General features: G+C 39.2%; 1 protein-coding gene across 1 annotated transcript in view; it reads right to left on the bottom strand.

Moving 5' to 3' along the window:
• Nucleotides 1-5,375, bottom strand: part of RIMBP2 (RIMS binding protein 2) — a gene marked incomplete at both ends in the record, with an annotated part of 154,082 nt that extends 148,707 nt beyond the window's left edge. Inside the window, one exon of the mRNA XM_082324932.1 lies at nt 5,250-5,375. Within this exon, the coding sequence (XP_082181058.1) occupies nt 5,250-5,375 (126 nt within the window). The remainder of the gene's footprint in view (nt 1-5,249) is intronic.
• Between the last annotated feature and the right edge of the window lie 15,374 nt (nt 5,376-20,749).

Here is a 20,749-nt window from a genome sequence, read left to right as displayed (position 1 = left end):
ATCTCTTTAAAAAAAAATAACAGTCACCTAAAAAAGATCCCACACCATCCTTTAAGGTACTAGAAGTAATGCATATGTATTTCAAAGGATGTCTACAGTAGTGAATCCTGGCTGACATCTGTAAGATTTGATCTGAATTGCCTTCCTCATTTGTCAGCTGGGTAGACTTGAAAGCCCTCCTCTAATAAAAATGTAACACCTCCTGATCAAAAAAGCTGAAATATAAAGTGACTACAGTAACTTTCATATCAGTTCCTGTATACTGCTATTTTTTATTGTATTGAATTTATGGAGATGCTTTAATTTCCACTGTACTGCTTGGTCTGTGTTTTAATATTTCATGCTGTTTTCTTAAGGAAGCTCTTCTGTCTTGCTAAGCAATAGTCCTTATTTGTATTTTGATAATGGCAATGACAGTATTCTTTCCCTGTCTCAGCATACTTGGTGCAATTCTTAATGTTAAGATCAATGGCTTTGGTTTTAGGTATTTCTTCAAAATATATTCAATCACTTAAGGAGCAGATGCTGTATCTCCTAGATGCAGTGACAAGACTCGTTAATAAGTTATTCTGCTGAGTTATTTTATATATAAACTCTGCATCACTACCTGCACTGGACAAAAAAGCCCCATCAGTGTTTTGCCACTAAAATAACAGACAGCAGTAGCTTAAAAAGAAAACCCAAAGCCTTCATACGCACTTACATTTTCCTCAGTTAAAATTGTACTAAGACCATGTACAACTGTAATGTCGACCGTCACATCACTCCTGGAAAGGCATACCTTCTCTGCCCAACGCTACAGGCAATAGCCAATTTTGAAAAGAGGTTAATAAAAAAACCTGCAGTATCCTCTATAATACTGAGCACAGCATACTGGTACGTGCTAACTAATTAACTGGTATTTATATGCATATGCTATAATAAAATGTTATTATTCTGTTCTACATACTCATATACATAACATACACCCCGCAAATACTGCTATGTATAGTGTGTCCAGAGAGAGAGAGAGAGCAAGCTGCAGATGATCTCTCCCTTCTACCAAAAAAGCATGAGATATTTACTTGCAGTTGGTCTAATTTAGCATTAGATGCCAGACAAATACCACATATAATTTCATTAACAGTATCTGTACAGAAGAGCAGTCACATTGATGACTTTGCCATGACATGACATTATACATCCGCAAAGCAAACACATACTGTGAATGTGCACCGTGCCTAGGGGCTTGGGGGGGAGCTGCTAGCCAGTAAAATTACTAACTTTGCCCTACAGAGAAGAAACATGGCACCATCAAACCTGTCAATACAGTATTTATTTTATTGGAAACCTTAAAAGTGACTGGAAAATGACATCAGATTAAACATCATCAATAGGAGGGAGGATGGAATAATCTAGCAAGAGTTTAATCCCTTTACCTAGTGCTCGTGCACGATACTAATACATTTTATTATTCTAAGCAGCACCTAGAAGAAAAGATCCAGTGAAGGACATCATCAAATTGCAGCAGAATAATAAAGTTTGTCTGCCTCCGATAAGAGTTACTGCTGCATTACTGCTAACTAAAAAGAGAATTCTCCCACACGCTCCCCTCCAAATCTTCAGCCCTCCCACCCTCATTTGGCCTGTAAAGCATTTAACAGAAATAGCTATTTTTAGAAAGGGTGAAATCTCAGCATACCTTCAAATCAAGAGCTTCCGATGTTCAGCAAGATCATTGCCGAGAGAGAACTGCAGTCTACTGTGTCAAATTACAACCTTGTAGAGAAAGGCGGCAGCGTCGGCAGCAGCAGCATTGGTGTGTTTGCACTGCTAGTATTCAGGCTAGAAATGATTCATTAGTTGTCTGCAGGGAGGCAGGGTGAAAAAGAGAGAGCAAGCATCATCGGCCATGCAGCAGCTGCCAGAGCCTATGAAACAGCAGTGCTCGCACACACATACGCACACAAAGATGGCTTTCCCTATTTGCCAGTTTCTCTTTCACATAGTATTAACCCCGACACAGCAGCAGGGAGCACGGACAGGAGCTGACAAGCAGCAAGTGGGATCGCGGCAAGGGTGTGTTTCAGTGAGGGGGGGGGCAAGGGGGGAGGCGGGTGTTGGGAGATTTTATTTTACCTCCAAGTAATGCTATCACAGGATCTTCTCAGTAGGTCATCTGTGGCCTACTGGCACGAACCAATGAACTGTAAATGTGAGCTGCAATTTTTTTTTTCACTCCCAAGCCTGCCCAATGGAAGGCTTAGAAACTCAAATGCAGAAGGGTATTAAGACAGATTACCTGGAGCATCCTAACCATTCCGTCTTTCCCCTTCTCAAGAAAACTGTATATAATATATTCACACAAAACTTCTAAGTATGCAATGACCCAGCAACTAGAGGGAGACACTATAAGGGGATACAGGGAAAGATTTTAAATAAATCTTTTTTTTTTTTAAATCTAGCTTTAATCTGCCCCCGCCCCTTTCTCTCCCCCCGCCCCACAGGGATGATCTGACTCACAGAATCTGACCACTTTGGGAGTGCATTCACTATAATGTAACTGAATTCTCAAGGCTAATGAATGTTAAATTATCAAGAAAACATATGAAGTTATGTTGAGTGGAACTTCTGTATATTCCTTTCAGTATTAAACAGAAGGAAATATTGTACTGTCAAGGCACTATTTTTTTTGAATTCTGTTAAAGTATCTGCAGAAATACAACTCTCCATTTAATAATGTCTCCCCTTTATCCCCAAAATTAAGTGTCCATGCAACTGACACAGGCTATATTAATTTACTGTTCCTTTTCAGTCCTCTCCCCCACAGTTTTACTAACAGGCATAATGAGGAAGAGGAGGAGAATTTTCAGAAGAGTTTGGCATTAACAAAAGGAGCCAGATTTCCCCCAAAGCCTAATACTTCTTTATGAAGTTGAAATACATGGAGAGTACCCTGATCTCCAGGAACTGTCAGCATCAGATGCTTCACTGGAAGGTACTATGAGCCACGGAAGAGGGACTCGTCAGATGGTCTCTTTCTCAAGTATTGTCTTATCTGGATTTCCAGTCCATGATAAATTTGAACCTTGAACCACAATGTTTACTAACCAGCTAAGGAATCCTTCCAAAATGGCATTGCCTGTATTTCTGGATATTCCAGTTCCCAACCATCAATCTATTTGAGTGCCTTACTAAGCTCATTACCCCCAGAGCTTCCAGCAACATTGAGTACCACCACTCTCACTTGGATGAAAAGCATTTCCCTTCAAAGGTTTAAAATTAAAGTATGGTGCAGAGTATCACACTGTGATCTTCAAAGTAACTGACTGCTGCTCAAAAATCTGTCCCTCATTATACGAATGAAACAGCTAAAAATCTGATCCTTGGTTCTGTGATACTGAAAAAAACTAAAAAAAAAAAAAAAAAAAAAAACAAAAAACCAAAGAGGAAAAGGGTTATAGACAATGTGTGCTTTCTTCCCTGAAGGTCTACCTAGGCACATTCTAGAAAGACTACAGTTTTCTGAAAGTCCAACATCTAGAAATAAGGTATCCAGGACCACTCTTTTGTGCAAATCTCAGCCCCAAATGACCTTCCCTGAGATTACTCATGACTGTAGCGAGAACAACAAAACTCTGGTATTTTCGGAGAGAAAACGTGTTCCTACTCAGGATCATATGTTCCTTCCCAGATTAGATTATGGTTTTGATCATCAGGCAAGTGCACTCTTACTTTTATAACCCGCTTGTGGCATAAATTGTTTTAATTTTTTTTTTTAAAAAAAACCCTCTAATTTTGGCAAGTTAAGAGTTTTTTTTTTCTCAGTTGAGCTACATATGAGCTTCAAATCCAAATGTTCCTTCTGACTATGACTATATCAGCACTTATCATGCTGTGCTTCAGCAACAAATACAGATCTGCAGCATATGACACAAAGTGATACCAGAAGATTCCAGGTGACACATTTTGGAAATCTATCTTGTCTAGGCTGGAGACCAGATGAACATATCTATTGCTTTATGTGCATTTGTACAAGCAAAATAAAAATTTGCTAAGCTAACTTCATACTTGAAAATAAGCAGATCACTGTAAAATGGCATTATTAGTGCGTTACACTGAACCAAACCAACTCTTCTCATTCCTTTTCGTAGCTGGATTTAAAACATGTATATCTGTACATGGGGGTGTGTGGGTATATCTCTGTATAAAGTATGTCAATTATCCTAAAGTTTCTGGAAATCTTGTTTTAAAAATATGAAAAAATATATGACTAAATCAAATGAATTCACTCTGAAAATAAAATAGCAACTAATTTTTTTAAACTATCAGCACAGATTTACTGCTATGAAGATTTTAAAACATATTCTTTATCTCAAGTAAACGTTTAGAAACTCGAGTCATCAAAACTTGACATATTCAACTTGTTATGCCACAGCAGATGAGAACTCACATTTTACTGGAACCGTAAGATGTTAGGACACTGTTAACATAAACAGTTTATTATTAATTCACAGAATCACAGAATTATTTACATTGGAAAAGACCTTTAAGATCATCGAGTCCAACTGTTAACCCAGCACTGCCAAGCCCACCACTAAACCATGTCCCTAAGCACCACATCTACACGGCTTTTAGATACCTCCAGGGATGGGGACTCAACCACCTCCCTGGGCAGCCTGTGCCAGGGCCTGACAGCCCTTTCAGTGAAGAAATTTTTCTTAATACCTAAAATAAGGCCAAATATCAGCATCAAGTATGATATAGCTTGATATTAATTTTTGCTCGTTCAGGGCTGGATGCAGCTATGCTGATGATGGGCTGCTGGTAACTAGGAATGCATATTTAACAGTGCTGCTGAGACAAAAAAGGGAATTACCATTCTGTATGCCAGGCCAAGAAATCCCCCCGAGAATAACAATCCCAATATAACGATCCTACCTTCTGACAGATAGTTTTCTCTAGAAAAAGAGATAAAGCATGAGACATCTTTCCATATACAATAGGGCTCTATGAAATGCCATTTTAACTATGTAACCTTTCACAGGCCATAATGGATTTCATGTTCTTTCCAGTATTTCTGAATTACATGAAACAATTATTTAAAATACATCCTACAAGAGGAATCTTCCTCTTAGTACCCTTTGTATGAAAAAGAAATCTTGCAGTGCGTTGTTTCAATAAAACAAGCCAAAATGATGGTAAACTCTTCCCTTCCTAATTCCACTTTGTACAATGAGGTAGCCTGAAAAAATAATAAAGGAGCTCACCTTGCTAGCTGCCAAAACACACACAGGGCCTCCTGTGGAGATAAAGGACAGCTGTCTCTGAAGCCACAACAGCTCTTTCTGAGATTGTTTCAGTAACTCCTCTGTGTCGCCTGGCTTCTGCCCCATCAGCCCTTCCTGCATGACAGGAAATTTTCAATTTCTGTTTTCTCAAATATATGGTGATAGTAACATACGATTCGTCATAGCTGAATTTCTAGCTAAACAAGAACATCTGCTACAGCCATGTATCTATATTTATGCAAGTGACTTTTTGTTCTTAATTTAATAATCCTCTGACACCTAAAAAGCAAGATGTCTCCTCATAGCATCAGCAGCACAACATCGTACACTTCGAGTACTCTAACACTTCATGCTTAGTAAAATTCCTCTGGCTATTAATCAAGCCAGGTTAGGTTGAGGTAGAAAACAACATGGGCAACTCCAGCCTTTGGGAACTGGAAGTCCTCTTACATGATACGATGCTGTAACAAAGGGCTCAGAGATGCTGCTGGTAGGGCACAAAATTAGAAGACAATGCTGAGAAGGGTTTGATGCTGGTAATTAAAAAGGATAGGAATGCCACTCAGTAATCCAAAGTACAAGTTTATATCCTTAGTGAAAGTCTTAACTTGAAGCTAAACCAGACGTATTGTGAATTCAGACCCAAACTCTCTTCTAGACATGATAATTTACAAAATATTTGATATCAATAAGCTGTTTGGATGAAAACTGAACAGAAAAACATTTTTTTTCTACTTGGTTTTAACACCTCTATGAATAAACTATTTTCAATTTAACTGTTTACCAGCATAGTTAAGATATTAAGAACAGAACTGGATTTTTACCTACCCTCAGGCATCCTAGCTGATTTTTGAGTTCTTCGCACTCCAATTGCAGCAGTTGGATCTCCAGATCTTTTATACTTTTGGATTGTTTGCTGATATTTTGCAGACGCTGCGCCTTAACATTGACAAAGTGCATTTTCTGCTTTAAAGGAAGTGTTCTGGTAACTGTTTTTGTGATGACAGCAGTGTTATTGGATGACAATGTCAATGAAGTTGAAGGACTGACATCCTGGTAAAGAGAAAATACATTTTTAATGTGATTTTTGCTAGAGCTGTGTCTGAGGGAAAGAGTATAATTCAAATTCTTTCAAAAGTCATACCATAAGTGCATTATTTGAAAATCTTCAGATCCTTCATTCAAACAGTAAGTGAGCAAGAGACAATCTCACTTGATCAATCAGCAGTGAAGAGATAGGGATCACACAAAGAAATGAAAAGCAGACAATTCCTTTTCATATATGTTTTTCTTCATTCAGTGGATGCCAGCCAGCCATGATCACTCTGAACTATATAGATATCAAAGTATTTACCACTTGATGGCAACATAGTGCTGCTGCTCAGCCACTACTTCTGGTCCTTTGCTCAGCATTATATCACACAGCTAATTAAGTAGTCATCCTTGCTGCTGAACGTGCGTGTCACTTGGAAGCTGTGCTCCAGCTACATCTGAGATGCTGTATTCCAAAAGGCATGTTTGACCACGCTGCAAACCCTTCACTGGGAATCAGCTGTTGTGCAGTCAAACTTACTGTATGAGAGTGGTGGAAGAAACGGAAACTCCCTTCTGAGACTGGGCAGTCCACAGCTCTTTATGTCCCAACTCTTCTTGCTTTACACCCAGTAATTATCTTACACCTTGCCTTGTCTCAATGGGCTCTCTTGTGCAGTAAGACAGTATACCACTTCAGCAACAGTATGAGAACCTAGCCCAGTGACACAGGTTGATTTGACAAGATAATACTCAGCGCTATGTAATAAATTTAGTTTTGATGAGGAGGCTCCATCTGTACTCTTAAAACAAACGGATATTAAGTGCTTCAGTGCAAGAGCCTCACAGTCCTCCAGACATTCACAGAAGTTCTGCTGCTGAATACACAGCCGTTTTGCTAAAACGAAAGGCATTCCTAGAAGTCAGCATGATTGTAAAAGAAATTTCCCTTCACTGAATCTATTTCTTCTGGCTTTTTTTAACCAAAATAGTCTAGATATCTCTATATATGGAAAATGCACAAAAAGTATTATTCTGTGCAGAAAATTAAGCTGTTCGGTACCCCCATCCGCTATCCAGATCCCATTTTTTGTAACATTTAGCCACCTTTCTCAAAATCCATTATCACCAAGTAAAACCTGCCAAAAATACAGAAATAATAACTTGCCCCAATTGGTGTCATATTCAGACAGAATATTAATTGGTTGAAAACTGGCATTATAATTTAAGATTGTGTAGGATTTTACTTATAGCAGAGTTAAACATTCTTTTGGTTATCACTTGGCTTAAATTTTGTTCTTGTATTTCACACCTCATTTTAGAGAGGACAGCTCAGTTCATTATTCTGCGATGCGCAACCCCCAAAGTCTATAAAGTATGTTTTCTTATTTTCCTTATGCAAGTTTTTTCTGGTTAGTTCCCCCCCTGCCTTCTTTGGGCTAAAGAAACACACTCAGTGTCGTATTTCTCAAAACCACATTTTGATAAAGGCCCAGACACTGATCACAGGTGAAAAAACAAAATTAAACTTTCAACTGACCTGAACTACAGTTTCAGAGTGAGGAGCTCCCTTTATCTCAGTGGTTGCTCAGCCAGCCCACACCATGGCTCCTCCTCGGTGTTGAAGCTCAATGAAGCTCACCCAAAACCCCGGCCCTGCCCCGTCCCTCCAGGGGACCAGGAGGGACCCACCAAGGGCATAGCTGGGGCATCCTTGCATGGTGGTGTGATAAAGTGGTTTAGCAGCCTGAGTAATCAAAGTCATTAAACTACAGTAAACATTACAAGCCACATTTTACATGTAAAATGGCAAACACTAATATTCAAATAACTAAAAAAAATAGGATTCTTTTAATTTTGAAGTAGTAACCACTGGAAACCTCTAAGATGACATCTGTCTGAGGTAGTATTACCAAAGAATAGCTCTATCTAACAGCATTGTACCAACTTTTTTTTTTTTTTTTTTATTGGAAGTGTGAAAAATAAAAAAAAAAAGAAAGAGAGGTGTGAAGTCCAGATTTCAGGTCACTTAATGTGAACCTTGTAAACATAACTTTGCCAGACACACACATACCCAAACTTGGTGAATACTCAAGAAAAAAATTAATATTAATTTTTAGTATTATTTACATTTGTAATATACTGAACAAAAATCCATGAACTTTGAATTAGTTCAGCAGGATCAAAATTTGATCAGAGATACCCCAATTTTAAAGTATCTCCCAACAGCTCTTATACTTCAGGCAACGGAAGACTAACATTTACAGAAGCAGTGGGACACCATGTTTAAGAACAAGAAAAAAGAGAAAAGATAATTTCTCAAATATTAAACAACCTGAAAGATATATAAGTATTTCATAAATATGTAAATATGTCCCCAAGCGAGTCATATCAGCAGTTACTCGTATTGTAACAGCAACCTGAAATACTGCTATAGCTGTCAAATTATATATTTTAAGTTGGATTGTTCAAACGCTTACATTAATTCTTTCTACTGCAGTGTGATGTATTTACCTTGCCAGATGCCCATCCAGCCGCTTTTCCACTCTCCCTCCTCAACAGGTTGGGGAGAGACAATAAGATGAGAAAGGTCGTGGGTTCAGATAAGACAGGGAAATCACTCACCATTTACCGTCTCAGGCAAAACAGACTCGACTTGGGGAAAATGAATTTAATTTATTGCCAATTAAAATAGGTTTGGGTAGTGAGAAACAAAGACAAAAACTAAACCACCATCTTCTCCCCCCGCCTTTCCCAGGCTGAACTTCAAACCTTCATTCCCAGCTGCTCTGCCTTCCCCTTCTGGAAAATTCTGCTCTGGCACGGGCCACAGCGTGGTCACCCGCTCCCCGGGGGCTCTCCATCATGGCCGCAGGGGACTCTGCCTCAGGACGGCACCTCCTCCTCCTCCCCCCCCTGCTCGGACCCGGGTGCCGGTAAGGCCGTTTCCCGCACTTTTTTCCTCGCTCCGCGCAGGTTTCGCCCTTTCTCAAACGCGTTTTCCCCGAGGCGCCGCCAGCCTCGCTGCGGGGCTCAGCTGCGCCCCGCGCTGGGGCCGCGGGAAGGGCGGGAACCGGCCGTGTCCGGCGCGGGGCAGCCCCGCCCGGCCTCTCCTCACAGGGGCCCCCGCAGGCCCCGCCGCCGGCGCCTGGGCACGGGCACCCGCTACATGCATGTAAAATATAGTTCAACAATCTAATCCTCAGAGGATAACCTCTGCTGAAGTGGTCAGCATTCTACGTATACTTATATATATAGGAGATGAATATATATATATATATATATATGAATTTATATATATGAATATATACCCAGCACAGCAACCAGTCTCTCAGGGTGAGGGAGGCAGTACACAACATAGATGAGATACAGCTGTGTAAACTCGGTCAACTTGAACACACTTTTCATTTTTAAAGCCAAAAAGGCTCCAAATTTTGAATGATGAAAACTTCACTGCCCCAAACTGGAATACTGGCAGATTCTTACAAATAGATCCTGACACTGACCTCAAACAAGTAAATCAGGTGTTACTCTCCAGCAAATGCCATTTCCATGCTCTGAAGCAATTAATTTTGTCATGAATGAAAAGAGCTAGAAAAACTGAATCAAAGTGTGGTGTGTTATATCTGCTAAATCTGCACATGAATATTTAACAGGCAAGTTTCTTCTATTAAGCATTAAACTGTTGAGTAAATGATACAGTAAAAAGTCTGAGAGTTGCCAAACACTTAAGCATTTATTGATTTTTTTTAAAGCAATTTTTATCGTGTTTGTATCTACTTGAAGGGAGAAGCATTGAAAGCTCTGGAGAGCGAATCCATTAGTGAATAGAAAAGATGAATCAAGAGTAAACATCAGATAAAGTTCCCTATCACTAATGCACCCCGGTGTCATTGGAAAAGCAGTTTCTCTGTAGATAAACAGGGTGTTCTGCCGCCATCCCAAGGGCACCCTCAGGTTATCCTCACCCCTTCCTTTTTCTATGCCAGTGCTTTTTGGAAAGGTGTTGATCCCCCTCTTCTCACAAGCCTCGTGTGCAAACTAATATGCTGGAATTTAACAAAAAAATTTAACAAAAGGAATTTAACATCAGCGTGTAATGAAAGCAGTAAATTACTGTATTTAGAAGAGTACAAAAAAATATATAGTGGTGTAGTCCTGTAACTGGTCAACATTCATAGCATAACTCCTAAAACTGCAAAGAGTTAAGTAATTTGTGCTGGACCATAAAACCAAACCATACATAGCAGGGAAGCAAAACGTGAGTTAAATCTCAGAGCGCCAGGGAGGGTGCAGACGGTTGTTTCACTCGACACGCAGTCACCTCTGATTCATGTCAATGCCATGACAGCTGTTTCAGCAATTAGCAGTAAAGCCACTGGAAGATTTTAGAGCATGCAACACTCACCTTGCTCTTCTTAACATTTATTGAGCTACTTTTCTGTTTGCTTCTGCCCTCAGATCTGCAGTGTGGAGATGTTTGTTTTGCTTTCTTGTTGCCCTTTTTGGACTGTGGAACAAAATTCATCAATAACTCATTAAAATATATTACAGCACATCTAAAATGTCTTAGTGATTCTGTTGGTCTTAAATCAATCTGTTCTTGCATGGTAAAGCACAAGTTTCAAAGTACAGACTTGAAGCTCAAGAGGGCTAATGGAACAAATTCGATGTGGCATTCGGTCAACAGCAGAGGACACAATATCTCTGTGGCAGAGCCCAGTTACTAGTCCCACGTCTGTGCGGTGCTTAGCATGGTGTAAATTGTGCTAATGCTACGGAATGGGAGACTACGTACCACTGCAATCCAAATAAGTAATATTATTAGGAGCAATTTGTTCATTGTATGGCATTTTGTGTCTCTGTCAATCTCAGGAAGAATCTCATATTGGGTTTATGTGGAAGATGGGTAAAACAGCAGGGATATAAGTAGCATGTAGTTAGATGGTAAATGGCACTGCTTCATCAGATTATTCAGTTGAAAGAGGGCACTTTCTGCTACATCCCTGGAATTAAGTGGGATAAAGAAGCACACAAAGAGGGACCTTTGTTCCTTCTGCTGTTACCCAATACAGAATGACAGGGTACAGAATAAACAGGCAGTATTATTTTAAGTGTGCTAGAGATTTCAGCATTGATTCTTTTTTTTAAATTTCAATTGCTGAAATCAGATGTCAGCTTTACAGTATGCTACATTCAATGTAAGACAGTCTTTGTCTCCTAGAACTTACAAACCTAAATAAACAACACAAAGCAGCTAGGGAGTTGGCCTCATACCATATTGCTCAGTTCAAGGTAGTTCCATACTTTTTCTTTTAGGAAGGTTGATCCCCCTTTCCTCTGTTCATGGACGTTTAAGGGAAATTTCATAATGGACTTTCCTGTTGTTACTCACTCTGTGTGCTGTCTATAAGCACCAGCAAAGCAGCTGGTTTTTTTTACTTTACATAACATTTAATCTTGGATAACCAAGACCTCTCCCAGAGAGTAAACAAAGTGACTGAGATCTCTGTTTTTCCAAACATCACTACCCTTATTTTCATCCTTTCTCTGCTGATGGTGAGTCAGGCTGTCTCTATTTGGCCAGCATGACTTGGCATTTTGTACCATTTGAGGTGTGGATTTCATATTTGAGACAAGTTGAATCTTGCAATACCAAGCAAGAAGATGTATTCAGAAAAGGAAGTTCAGAGTCTATTCTTTTCTCTAATCGGCCCTCAAAATTATCTAATTACCCACCAGGAGAGGATGGTAGAAGGAAAAAGCAACAAAACAAACCAAATCGGAAGAAAAAGTGAATTGGTTCTAATAAAGCAGATAGCTGCTGGGAATTGAAAAGAAACCTTTTGTGTAGCTGTTCTGCAGTCACTGTGAACCAAAGGTGGTCATTAGAACTGCTCGTACTACAAACACCAGCCATCTGCCACTGTTTTAACTGTGATGATTTCTGCTGTAGGCCAGGATGCTTGGGAGGAATCCAGAAGTCTTTTCTGAAAAATTAAAACTACGTCTCCTCCCTCATATTCTCTGAATTCTTCCTGTTTTCATCTGATGTTCCACTGGTGGGAACCTACCACATTTAAAGAAGACACTGAAACTGGAAGGGTAGCAAATGTACACAACAAATGCAAACATACTGGAGAGGGAAGAGCACAGGGGGCTACATGCAAAGAAACTTACTACATGTGAAATAATCATCCAAAGTGTTTTGATGTGAATTAGACATTTAAAAAAAAAAAGTGCGCAAAAAAGGACCCTGAATAAGATCATCTGTATAATCCCGGTTGGTACAGCAGACGAGTATGAATACCTTTTCTTTAGTTCACCACTGTACCTGGATAATAAAACCTGATTAAAATAGAAATAAAACTGAATGAGCTCTTGGCTGGAACCTGAGCTGGCCCGATGTGTAAAGTCAGCACAGCTCGTTGCAACTGGTGACGGCGAGGGCAGAAGGGAGATACTGCCAATGCTAACAGGAGCAATCTTCCCAGCAGCAACAGTTGGCACTGACGCCATACACTACCACCCCTAGCAAAAACAAAAGCGAAGGCTTGCTCAAAGGGACCTTCTATTTCCCGGGCTTGCTCACACTTTCTTTTCCTCTTTCTGTTCCTATAGCCTGTCTCACCTCCCAAGAGTAGAGAAAGAAACAGGAAAACCATTTTCCCTTCCAAGCTCTCATTTCCAAACCAGTAAGGTTTGTTAAACCTCACTGCCTCCTCCTAAAGCCGCCAGCTTTCTCTCAAGCTGCAATAAAATCATTCATTTAAATAAGAATATTACATGCATATTCATTTTTTTCTTTAAATAACCACTGTTTTACAGTTCAGTTTTAATTTTTCTTCTATATGTTACTATACTGTGTTGTGGCGCTACGTGTATCAGTATGTAAGCACAGAACTTTTAAGGTTATAACAGATGGTAATGAAACAGTTCCCCTTTAATCACAGAAAACATAATTTAATGCAATTAAAATAATTTCAGATTTATTTTCCTAGTACTAAATGATAGGGAAGTCAATGAGGGCACTTATTTATATCTGTGTAGGATAAAAAGAATGCTCAATGGAAAACCAAGAAAAGCATCCTGGCCTACAAGTCTGTGAGTCATTCTGCATAGCACATGCTTGCCTAGAGCTTAGCAACGAACCAACTCAGATAAGAAAAAATGTAGACAGCAAATATATCACCTAAAACCAGCTCTTGGATATGGATATATGAATCCAGTTGGATTACAGGGAAACATAGAGCCTTTGCCTTTATTTTCTTCAAATTCACTTGAAGTTTACAGTTATTTCTAGGGACTGAAAAACAATAATATATCAGCTGTAATTAAAAATACGTTCCAACACTTGCTAAATTTTAATCGTCCTGTGATTTTATCTGTTTTCTTTCTGAGACTGATTTGTTCCATGGTTTTATTTGCCTCATATTTGAAGGAAAATCAGACCCAAAAATACACTAGGGGAAACTGTATAAACGGGAACTCTGACAAAAGCCTTATAAATAGCTTCAAATCAAGTGAGCGCAAGTGCGCCCAGCTGTCACGCTTTGGGTCTGAGCAGAACATCAGAGCTTTTCTCCCAGCGTGCCCTGGCAGCCAGAGTGGGTGGCTCTCCGGGGTGGATCAAGGCGTCAGGCACAGGGCAAGATTACTGTAACCTAAAATTAGCTTCCTAAATTCATACATAGGCTGTCAACTATCCAACGTCATTTCAGAACTATCCAGCTTCATTGCAGAAATGCCGATCACGCAATATGCTGCTAAGCGCTTTGAAAGCCTTTTGTAGAAACTTGCTATAGTTCTTATAATGGTTCTGAACCTAATTTTAGGTGAACTTTTTTTTGAATCTTGCCATCAGTAACTATTGAGGAACTGTGTAAATATGTGGTGAGAAATAGCTTTATATTGTAGGAGTAGACTAAATGTACCCTTTTACACATGCAAATTAATTTATTTTAAAATAAATGTACCACTTAGTAGGCAGCTTAGGAAGCAGAGGCTTTTTTATGTGGCAAATATGAAAAGGAGCTACAGTTATTTTAACAATGACTGCCTAGAAACGTATGCATGGGGGACAATAACATCAGTTCACCACGAATGGTGATAACACACATGAGTAACATACTTGAAGACAGACCAGGCAATCATTTTGTATAAACCATTATTATGATGCCTTGTGGCAAATCCAGGAGACTACTGGGTGTAGACATAGTTTAGGCTGGGTTTAGACTAGATGACTAGTTTAGACTAGATGACTAGTTTAGACATACTAAACTATAATTCTTAACATGAATTATTTGTTGTGGGGATAAAAATTTTTCCTCATCAGAAGAGCAAGAAATAAGGACAGATTGAAAGAGCAGCCATGACCTGATGGGACCATGAGCTTGGTTTTCAAAAACTGGATCCACAACTTACTTCAGGGCACCAAAATTTATCTGCTATCAGGATTTTCACAAGCTCTAGAGCAACTCTTCTTTGATAGAATTAGTATTATGATCACAGCCCCAGCATAACCGAAATACCCCATCTTTGTAGCCAAAGGAGGTGCGTAGATGTTATGATGTTATAGCTCACAAAGAAGCTGCATTCTGGTTGTGCTTATCGTCCACATAATTTCTGCTTAAAAAAAAAATCTCCACTTTTTAAGCTCTTTACCAAATAGTAGGATTTTTCTTTTTTAATTAATTATTTTGCATACTAGATGCCTATCCTACAATATAAATCTTTTTATTAACAAGGCTTTACATAGTTCCTCTGTAACTAGTAATGGCAAGATTGAAAAGCATGCTTATTTTAAACAATTGCTTATAACTCCCACCCCTCAAAAGAAAACCCCATGCAAGTTTTCAGACAAATTCTGGCATGTCCTGGATTGGAAATAGTTACTCACCACTTTGTCTTCCTCTTGTTCTTTAGTCAAGGGCTTATCCACTTTTGAAAATGATTGATTTGCCTGGGGGGAATCCAGTACAGAATAGCCATGATCCAGAATGTGACTGATAGCCTTCTTCTGTAATAGAGGGAAAAGTGGCTTGAGAGCATTTAAACTCTCTAGAGAGAAGCCTAAATTGGCTTACAGGACTTCTGACTTTTAATAAAGTCAGCCAACACCATTTTACTAGTTATAGCTTCAAGGTAATAGACATATTACTTGGATATTTCTTCGTTCCTTTCTATATGCCTGTGTTTCCTCCTTCCCTTCCAAAACATTCATGACCTGTCTTGCATCTTTAATTCAATATTTGGAGATGCTGGGTGGGTATTCTGACACACCTGTAAAGGAAATTGCCTTTCCCTTTCTCCTCCCAGGGCTTTTCAAGAGACAACCAAGATATTAGTCACAGGAGAAATAAGTATGGCTCAAAGCTTCCCTTTTCGTCTAAGGAGTTTTACTGCAGATGAGCAGCCAAAGTGCTTTTGAACCTTGGAAACTAGTACTTTTGGAAGACAGCCTCCCAAATGTTTGGTAGATATTGGGAGACAATAGGTAAACTCCTTAAAGACAGCAGCACTGTGCCTTTCCTTTCGGAGAGCCAGTACCTTCCTCTTGGCGCTTGGGGATTCTCCACCCATTGGGAGCAGTGAAGTGTTTTACATCCAGTACTAATGTGTTGTTCTTACTTTGCTATTTGTAACAGCTGAGTACAATGTCCGTACAACAAGGCAGTGTGTGCCAGCTAAAGGCATGGTCATAGATACTCGGAGTGAGTCTTACAGTTTCAGTAGAGCTTTAGAAAGGGAGCAACTTTCCTCCCATCCAGAATTGGGACAGGGGTAAAGAACATTTTCTTAGACCAGCAATCTAAAAGATTCATATCAGGCAGAACAAAATGCTGTGCATCAACACCTAGCAACATATTCTGGGGTATTCTTTAATCATATTTAAAAATTAAAGGTAAATTTCTACTGAAAACACAGACTTGATATTTCAGTTTCAGAATGGGGTGGTCTGATGGCTGCAAGTTTTACCCTCAAAAGGAGATGGTGCCTTCCACCTACCTTTCTGTTTTGTTCTGAACTGCAGGCACAGTGACCCAATTTGAGATAAAAAAGCCTAGAACAGATTTCAGGAGAAATCTCTGTACGGACAGAGCATCATGTTTCTCCTTGATTAAGAGCGAGCTCAAGAGTGAAAAAGAGTACAATATGCAGCTCCCAATGAGATGCATTTATATGCTGAGAAGCCAGTATCTCGCTCTCACTGCAGGGAATTCATAGACTGCTTAGTTTCAACAGCATTTCGCAAAAGACTAAAAATCCATCAAAAAGCGATTGAAAGGAAAGTGTATCTGCAAACTACATGCAAAAAATATAAAACCCATTGAGTTTTGAAATTCAGTGTTCTTTTATTGTGAAAACATATCCGAAAATAAACTGGAAACTGCATGGGAAAATTGAAAGTTGAAAAAGAAGAAAGAAACAAGGTCTCTTTCCTGGCAAAAAAATGGCTATACGTTCCAGCAATTCAGTACAGAATCAATGATTCGGTTCCAAAAGAGAAATCACTTCCCTTAGCATGGGTCAGGAACCAAGCCACTGAGCCACATATGACTGGTTATGACCCTTATATTTAAGTGACAGCTAAAACTCCCATTAAGAGAAGTTATTCTTGCAACATTTGTACAGAGGAATTCAGTCTAAGCTTCCTGCCTCGGCTGAAGAGAGAAAGCAACCTGAAGCGTGACTGCTCCTACGAGCACCACACGGAGCTTTCTATCTAGCTGTTGTGTTCTTGGTTGTCCAGCTGGGGCTGAAAAGCTGCTGTCTACAGGATACAAATTAGAAGATTCATACCGAAGATGCAAGTTTGCTAATGCTTGTATTGCTTCCTTAATGATGGTGGGAATACCCTTACTGGCATTCAATCTGCATGCTGTGCTTGTATTACACGCTTCAGAAGGGCAAAAGATGTGCTTTCTGTGGTTAACAGAAGGAAAATGTTTGGGGGAAATTATCAGATTTAAATTACAATTGTGCTTACTGGCACAATAGATTAATGCACAAATTATTCATCTCAGGAATCACAGGTTTAAGTCTACTTCTCAAGTAGGCCCGAGCCAAGTACCTTTGATGCTGACAGGAGTATTGCTGTGCTTTTCAATAAGAGAGGCTGTAGAAGTCCCTCCTTAAGCAGACAAAAAGTCCAGCAGAGAAACTAGATTGAAGCAGCCCATTTGTACATGTACAGGTATTTCAGAAGCTCACTTAGCTGTCTCGTTATTCATAACTGCTTGTAGTCTTCCCCACTATTTAAAAGCATTATTTTTAGATTTTATTTCACAGCAACCATGTGAAACTCAAAACTCTATTGCTTAATAAGCCTTTTGAACTTTTAACTGCTACCATATTCTAGAACGGTCCTGGGTTACATATTTTAAATATACTCCAGTAAAATTAAAGTATACTCCTCCTCACGCTGTCTACTTGCCTCAAAGGAACAGAAGGTAGGTAGGAGATCAGCCACCCTTTGCAGCAGCTCTTGAAGTCAGTGGAAAGATTCCTATAGGAGTTGATTTGATTCTAAATAAATGGCCAGCCGCACTGGAACAGAAACTCCAAGCCTTTGGACCCTCTCTGAGATTAAGGTTTTTCTTATAGATTTCTAATCATCAAGGACTACATGGTCAGCCACCGTAACCTGGAGCAGCATCGCTGCAGTCAGTGAAGCAGTGCTTCATTGGTGTACCAAATGAAGATCTAGGCTGTGACAAAACATGCGTCTCCTCAGGGACTATGTACTATTTAGGCATTGCTAATGATGCGCTTAAGTAGAATTGTCTATTTTAGCAGCAAGTTCACAAATGCGTATGAAAATACTGGTGAAATTTTTATTAGCTACTAAAATGCTAACGGTGCTCTGAATTTCTTATACACAAGTGAGTAAGGCTCTTTTAAAAAACTTATAGTTGAAGCAAAACTATCACGACTCCTAAAACGAAAATAAACTGCGAGTCAAACTTCACTTCCAATAAGATAAATGCTAACAGAAACATTACTAGACTAATGCATAGATATTAATACTATAATAGCACTCCTGTAAAGACATAACAGCCTTTAATAGGCTCAGCTTTATTTCACCCATAATTTGTTTTGTTCCACATCACATTGAAGAAGCCTGGGCCTAAAAGCCTCCTACTCCAACCAAAGTGAGCAGGTGATTCTCGTGTGACAAATGATACCCAGAACGAGGGCCCAGATTTGTGCATTACAGACAGCTGTGACATTTTTCTAAACAACAATGTGCAAAGTGAATATAGAGGAAATTGTACAGCAACATCCTGAATTATTGAAAGGCTAGCTATGCAGAACAAACATAATTAAAGGGTCTCATTATCTTCTAAATAATCATTGTAAATAACGCTTTAGATAATTACTTCATTAGTTCTCAAAACACTGGCTTTTATTCTCCTCTGAGATTCCATCCACTAACTCTACTCTGAATAAATTGCCAAAAGGGAAAATGAAAAGCAGAGCAAGCATGTGAGCTGGAAATGCAATGTGTACTTGTTTTATGAACTGATTTTAACCCAGGATGTTTTGAAATGTTTTTTTTGCAAATTTTCAGAAGGTTAAAAGCGGTTTGGTTTTTTAAAGTAATTTTTTTCTTCAGATTGCTTTCTGATGCAGTTAGATTCATTTGCTAGCAGCTATATTTATCCATTTAAAGATGGTTGACAGCAGCGCGGATAGAACCAAGATTAGCCTATATCATGGATGACTGTCCTTAAGTAAACATACGTATTGCCATTTTTCTTCACTACAAATACAATGAGGTAGATTTGATAATAGAAGAGACTATGCCTCTAAAAGCAACAGCCTAAACAAAAGGAAAGACAAAGACCAAGAGAAGAAATGGGCAGAAAAAATAAAATAAAATCCAAGACCTGCAATTAGATGGCTCAATAGCTAAGAAAGTCTGCATTTGGAAAAGTGAGTATCTTTTTTCAACAGCATTCTGTGAGTAGTGCCAGTAATTAAAGCAATGGCATGAAAAGGTGGCAAATATTTTTCTGGTGAGGTTCAAAGACAACCTGTAGCACTGCAAAAGGCTGATACGTACAACTCATGGCATTTTAAAAGGCCTTTGCCAAAAGTCCATTGAAGAAATTATGTAGCGAGAGGAAAATGGCAAGGTTGCAGAGCAAGTTAGGAAGCATCCAATCCTTTAGACAGAAAAGGCACTGTAGACAAATCAGCAACGTTTGAAACTGAGAAAAGATAATTAATTTTCACAAAGGTGATTACTAAAATTTTGAAAAGGGAGATCAGCAGCAACAACAAAGCCTAGAGAGAACCGAGACACATTTTACAGATACATGCTTTTTTCTTGTTTTCTCTTTTTTTTTTTTTTAATCAGATCATGCTGGTGTTAGAAGAAAGCAGCAAGTTTTAGGGCACCTAGGTTCCTCTTCAGAGAGGCAACCTGCAGATACTGAAGTTACTGGAGTTAATGGACATTACATAGACATTATTTGAGGCTAGAAAGCTAACATTAAGTAAATATGCATGACTAAACTGATGCTATGTGCCCCGATACGATGCTGTGGTGTACAAAGATTGAAGTAATAAGTATTAAATAGATCGTACTACTGCAAAATTCGGAAGATTATCCTATCCTAAAGACGTTGCTAGGCCTAAATCAATCACCACCAAAAAGACTAGAAAAAATGCATCTTGGAAATTGGTTTCCGAACCCTAGAATAACTGGTAATTTTCTTTTAGGGGGAAAAAAAAAGTTAATAGTATAGGGGAAAGGGATCTTACTTCTTTCTCCAGTCTTTCAGTCACTGTCAAAAGCTGAGTACTGCTAGTTAGGCTACATGGAAAAAAAAAACAAACCAAAACCTCGAATCTGCGATGTCCGTATTTACAAGCCGTTTCCACAGGGTGGCGAATTGCGGGTTGAGCAGCGACCCTGCGAGAGCCCAACACCACGAGAGGCTGGGAAACGTTGACTTTTCCTGCGATTGCCACTTCTCTTCCTTTCCCATTTTATTACGCTATCGAGCACCTAATGAAGACCGTGGTACTCCTGTAGCGAATGCACAAGACATCAATGCAGTGAACTTAATAGCCTTTGTTAAACCACAGTCTCATGATTATGGTTTAAAACTAAACATATAGTGGTATTTCAGTTAGAACAAGAGGATTTGCCTGCTAACTCCCCATCAGCTTACTTGTTCGTGAAGTAAAACCACCTCAACCAAAGTTGTCTACCTGCAGATGCATCTTCACATGGTGCCTTCCGCTGTCAGTACCTCACAGCTTGAAATGCCATACACCAGGACAACAAAACTCTTCTTGCCCCCGTCTGTTTAGCTAATCACAAAACTTGAATGCTTCAGTCCGAGAGCTTGAGCTTCGCTTAGATTTACAGCAACAATAAACTAAATTTCTAAGCAAGTCAGACTACCACTCTCATAAAGACGCATAAGAAA

The sequence above is a fragment of the Platalea leucorodia genome (genome assembly GCF_965183815.1).
Source record: "Platalea leucorodia genome assembly, chromosome: 12".
Taxonomy (NCBI): domain Eukaryota; kingdom Metazoa; phylum Chordata; class Aves; order Pelecaniformes; family Threskiornithidae; genus Platalea; species Platalea leucorodia.
This window is presented reverse-complemented; position numbering and strand designations above follow the sequence as displayed.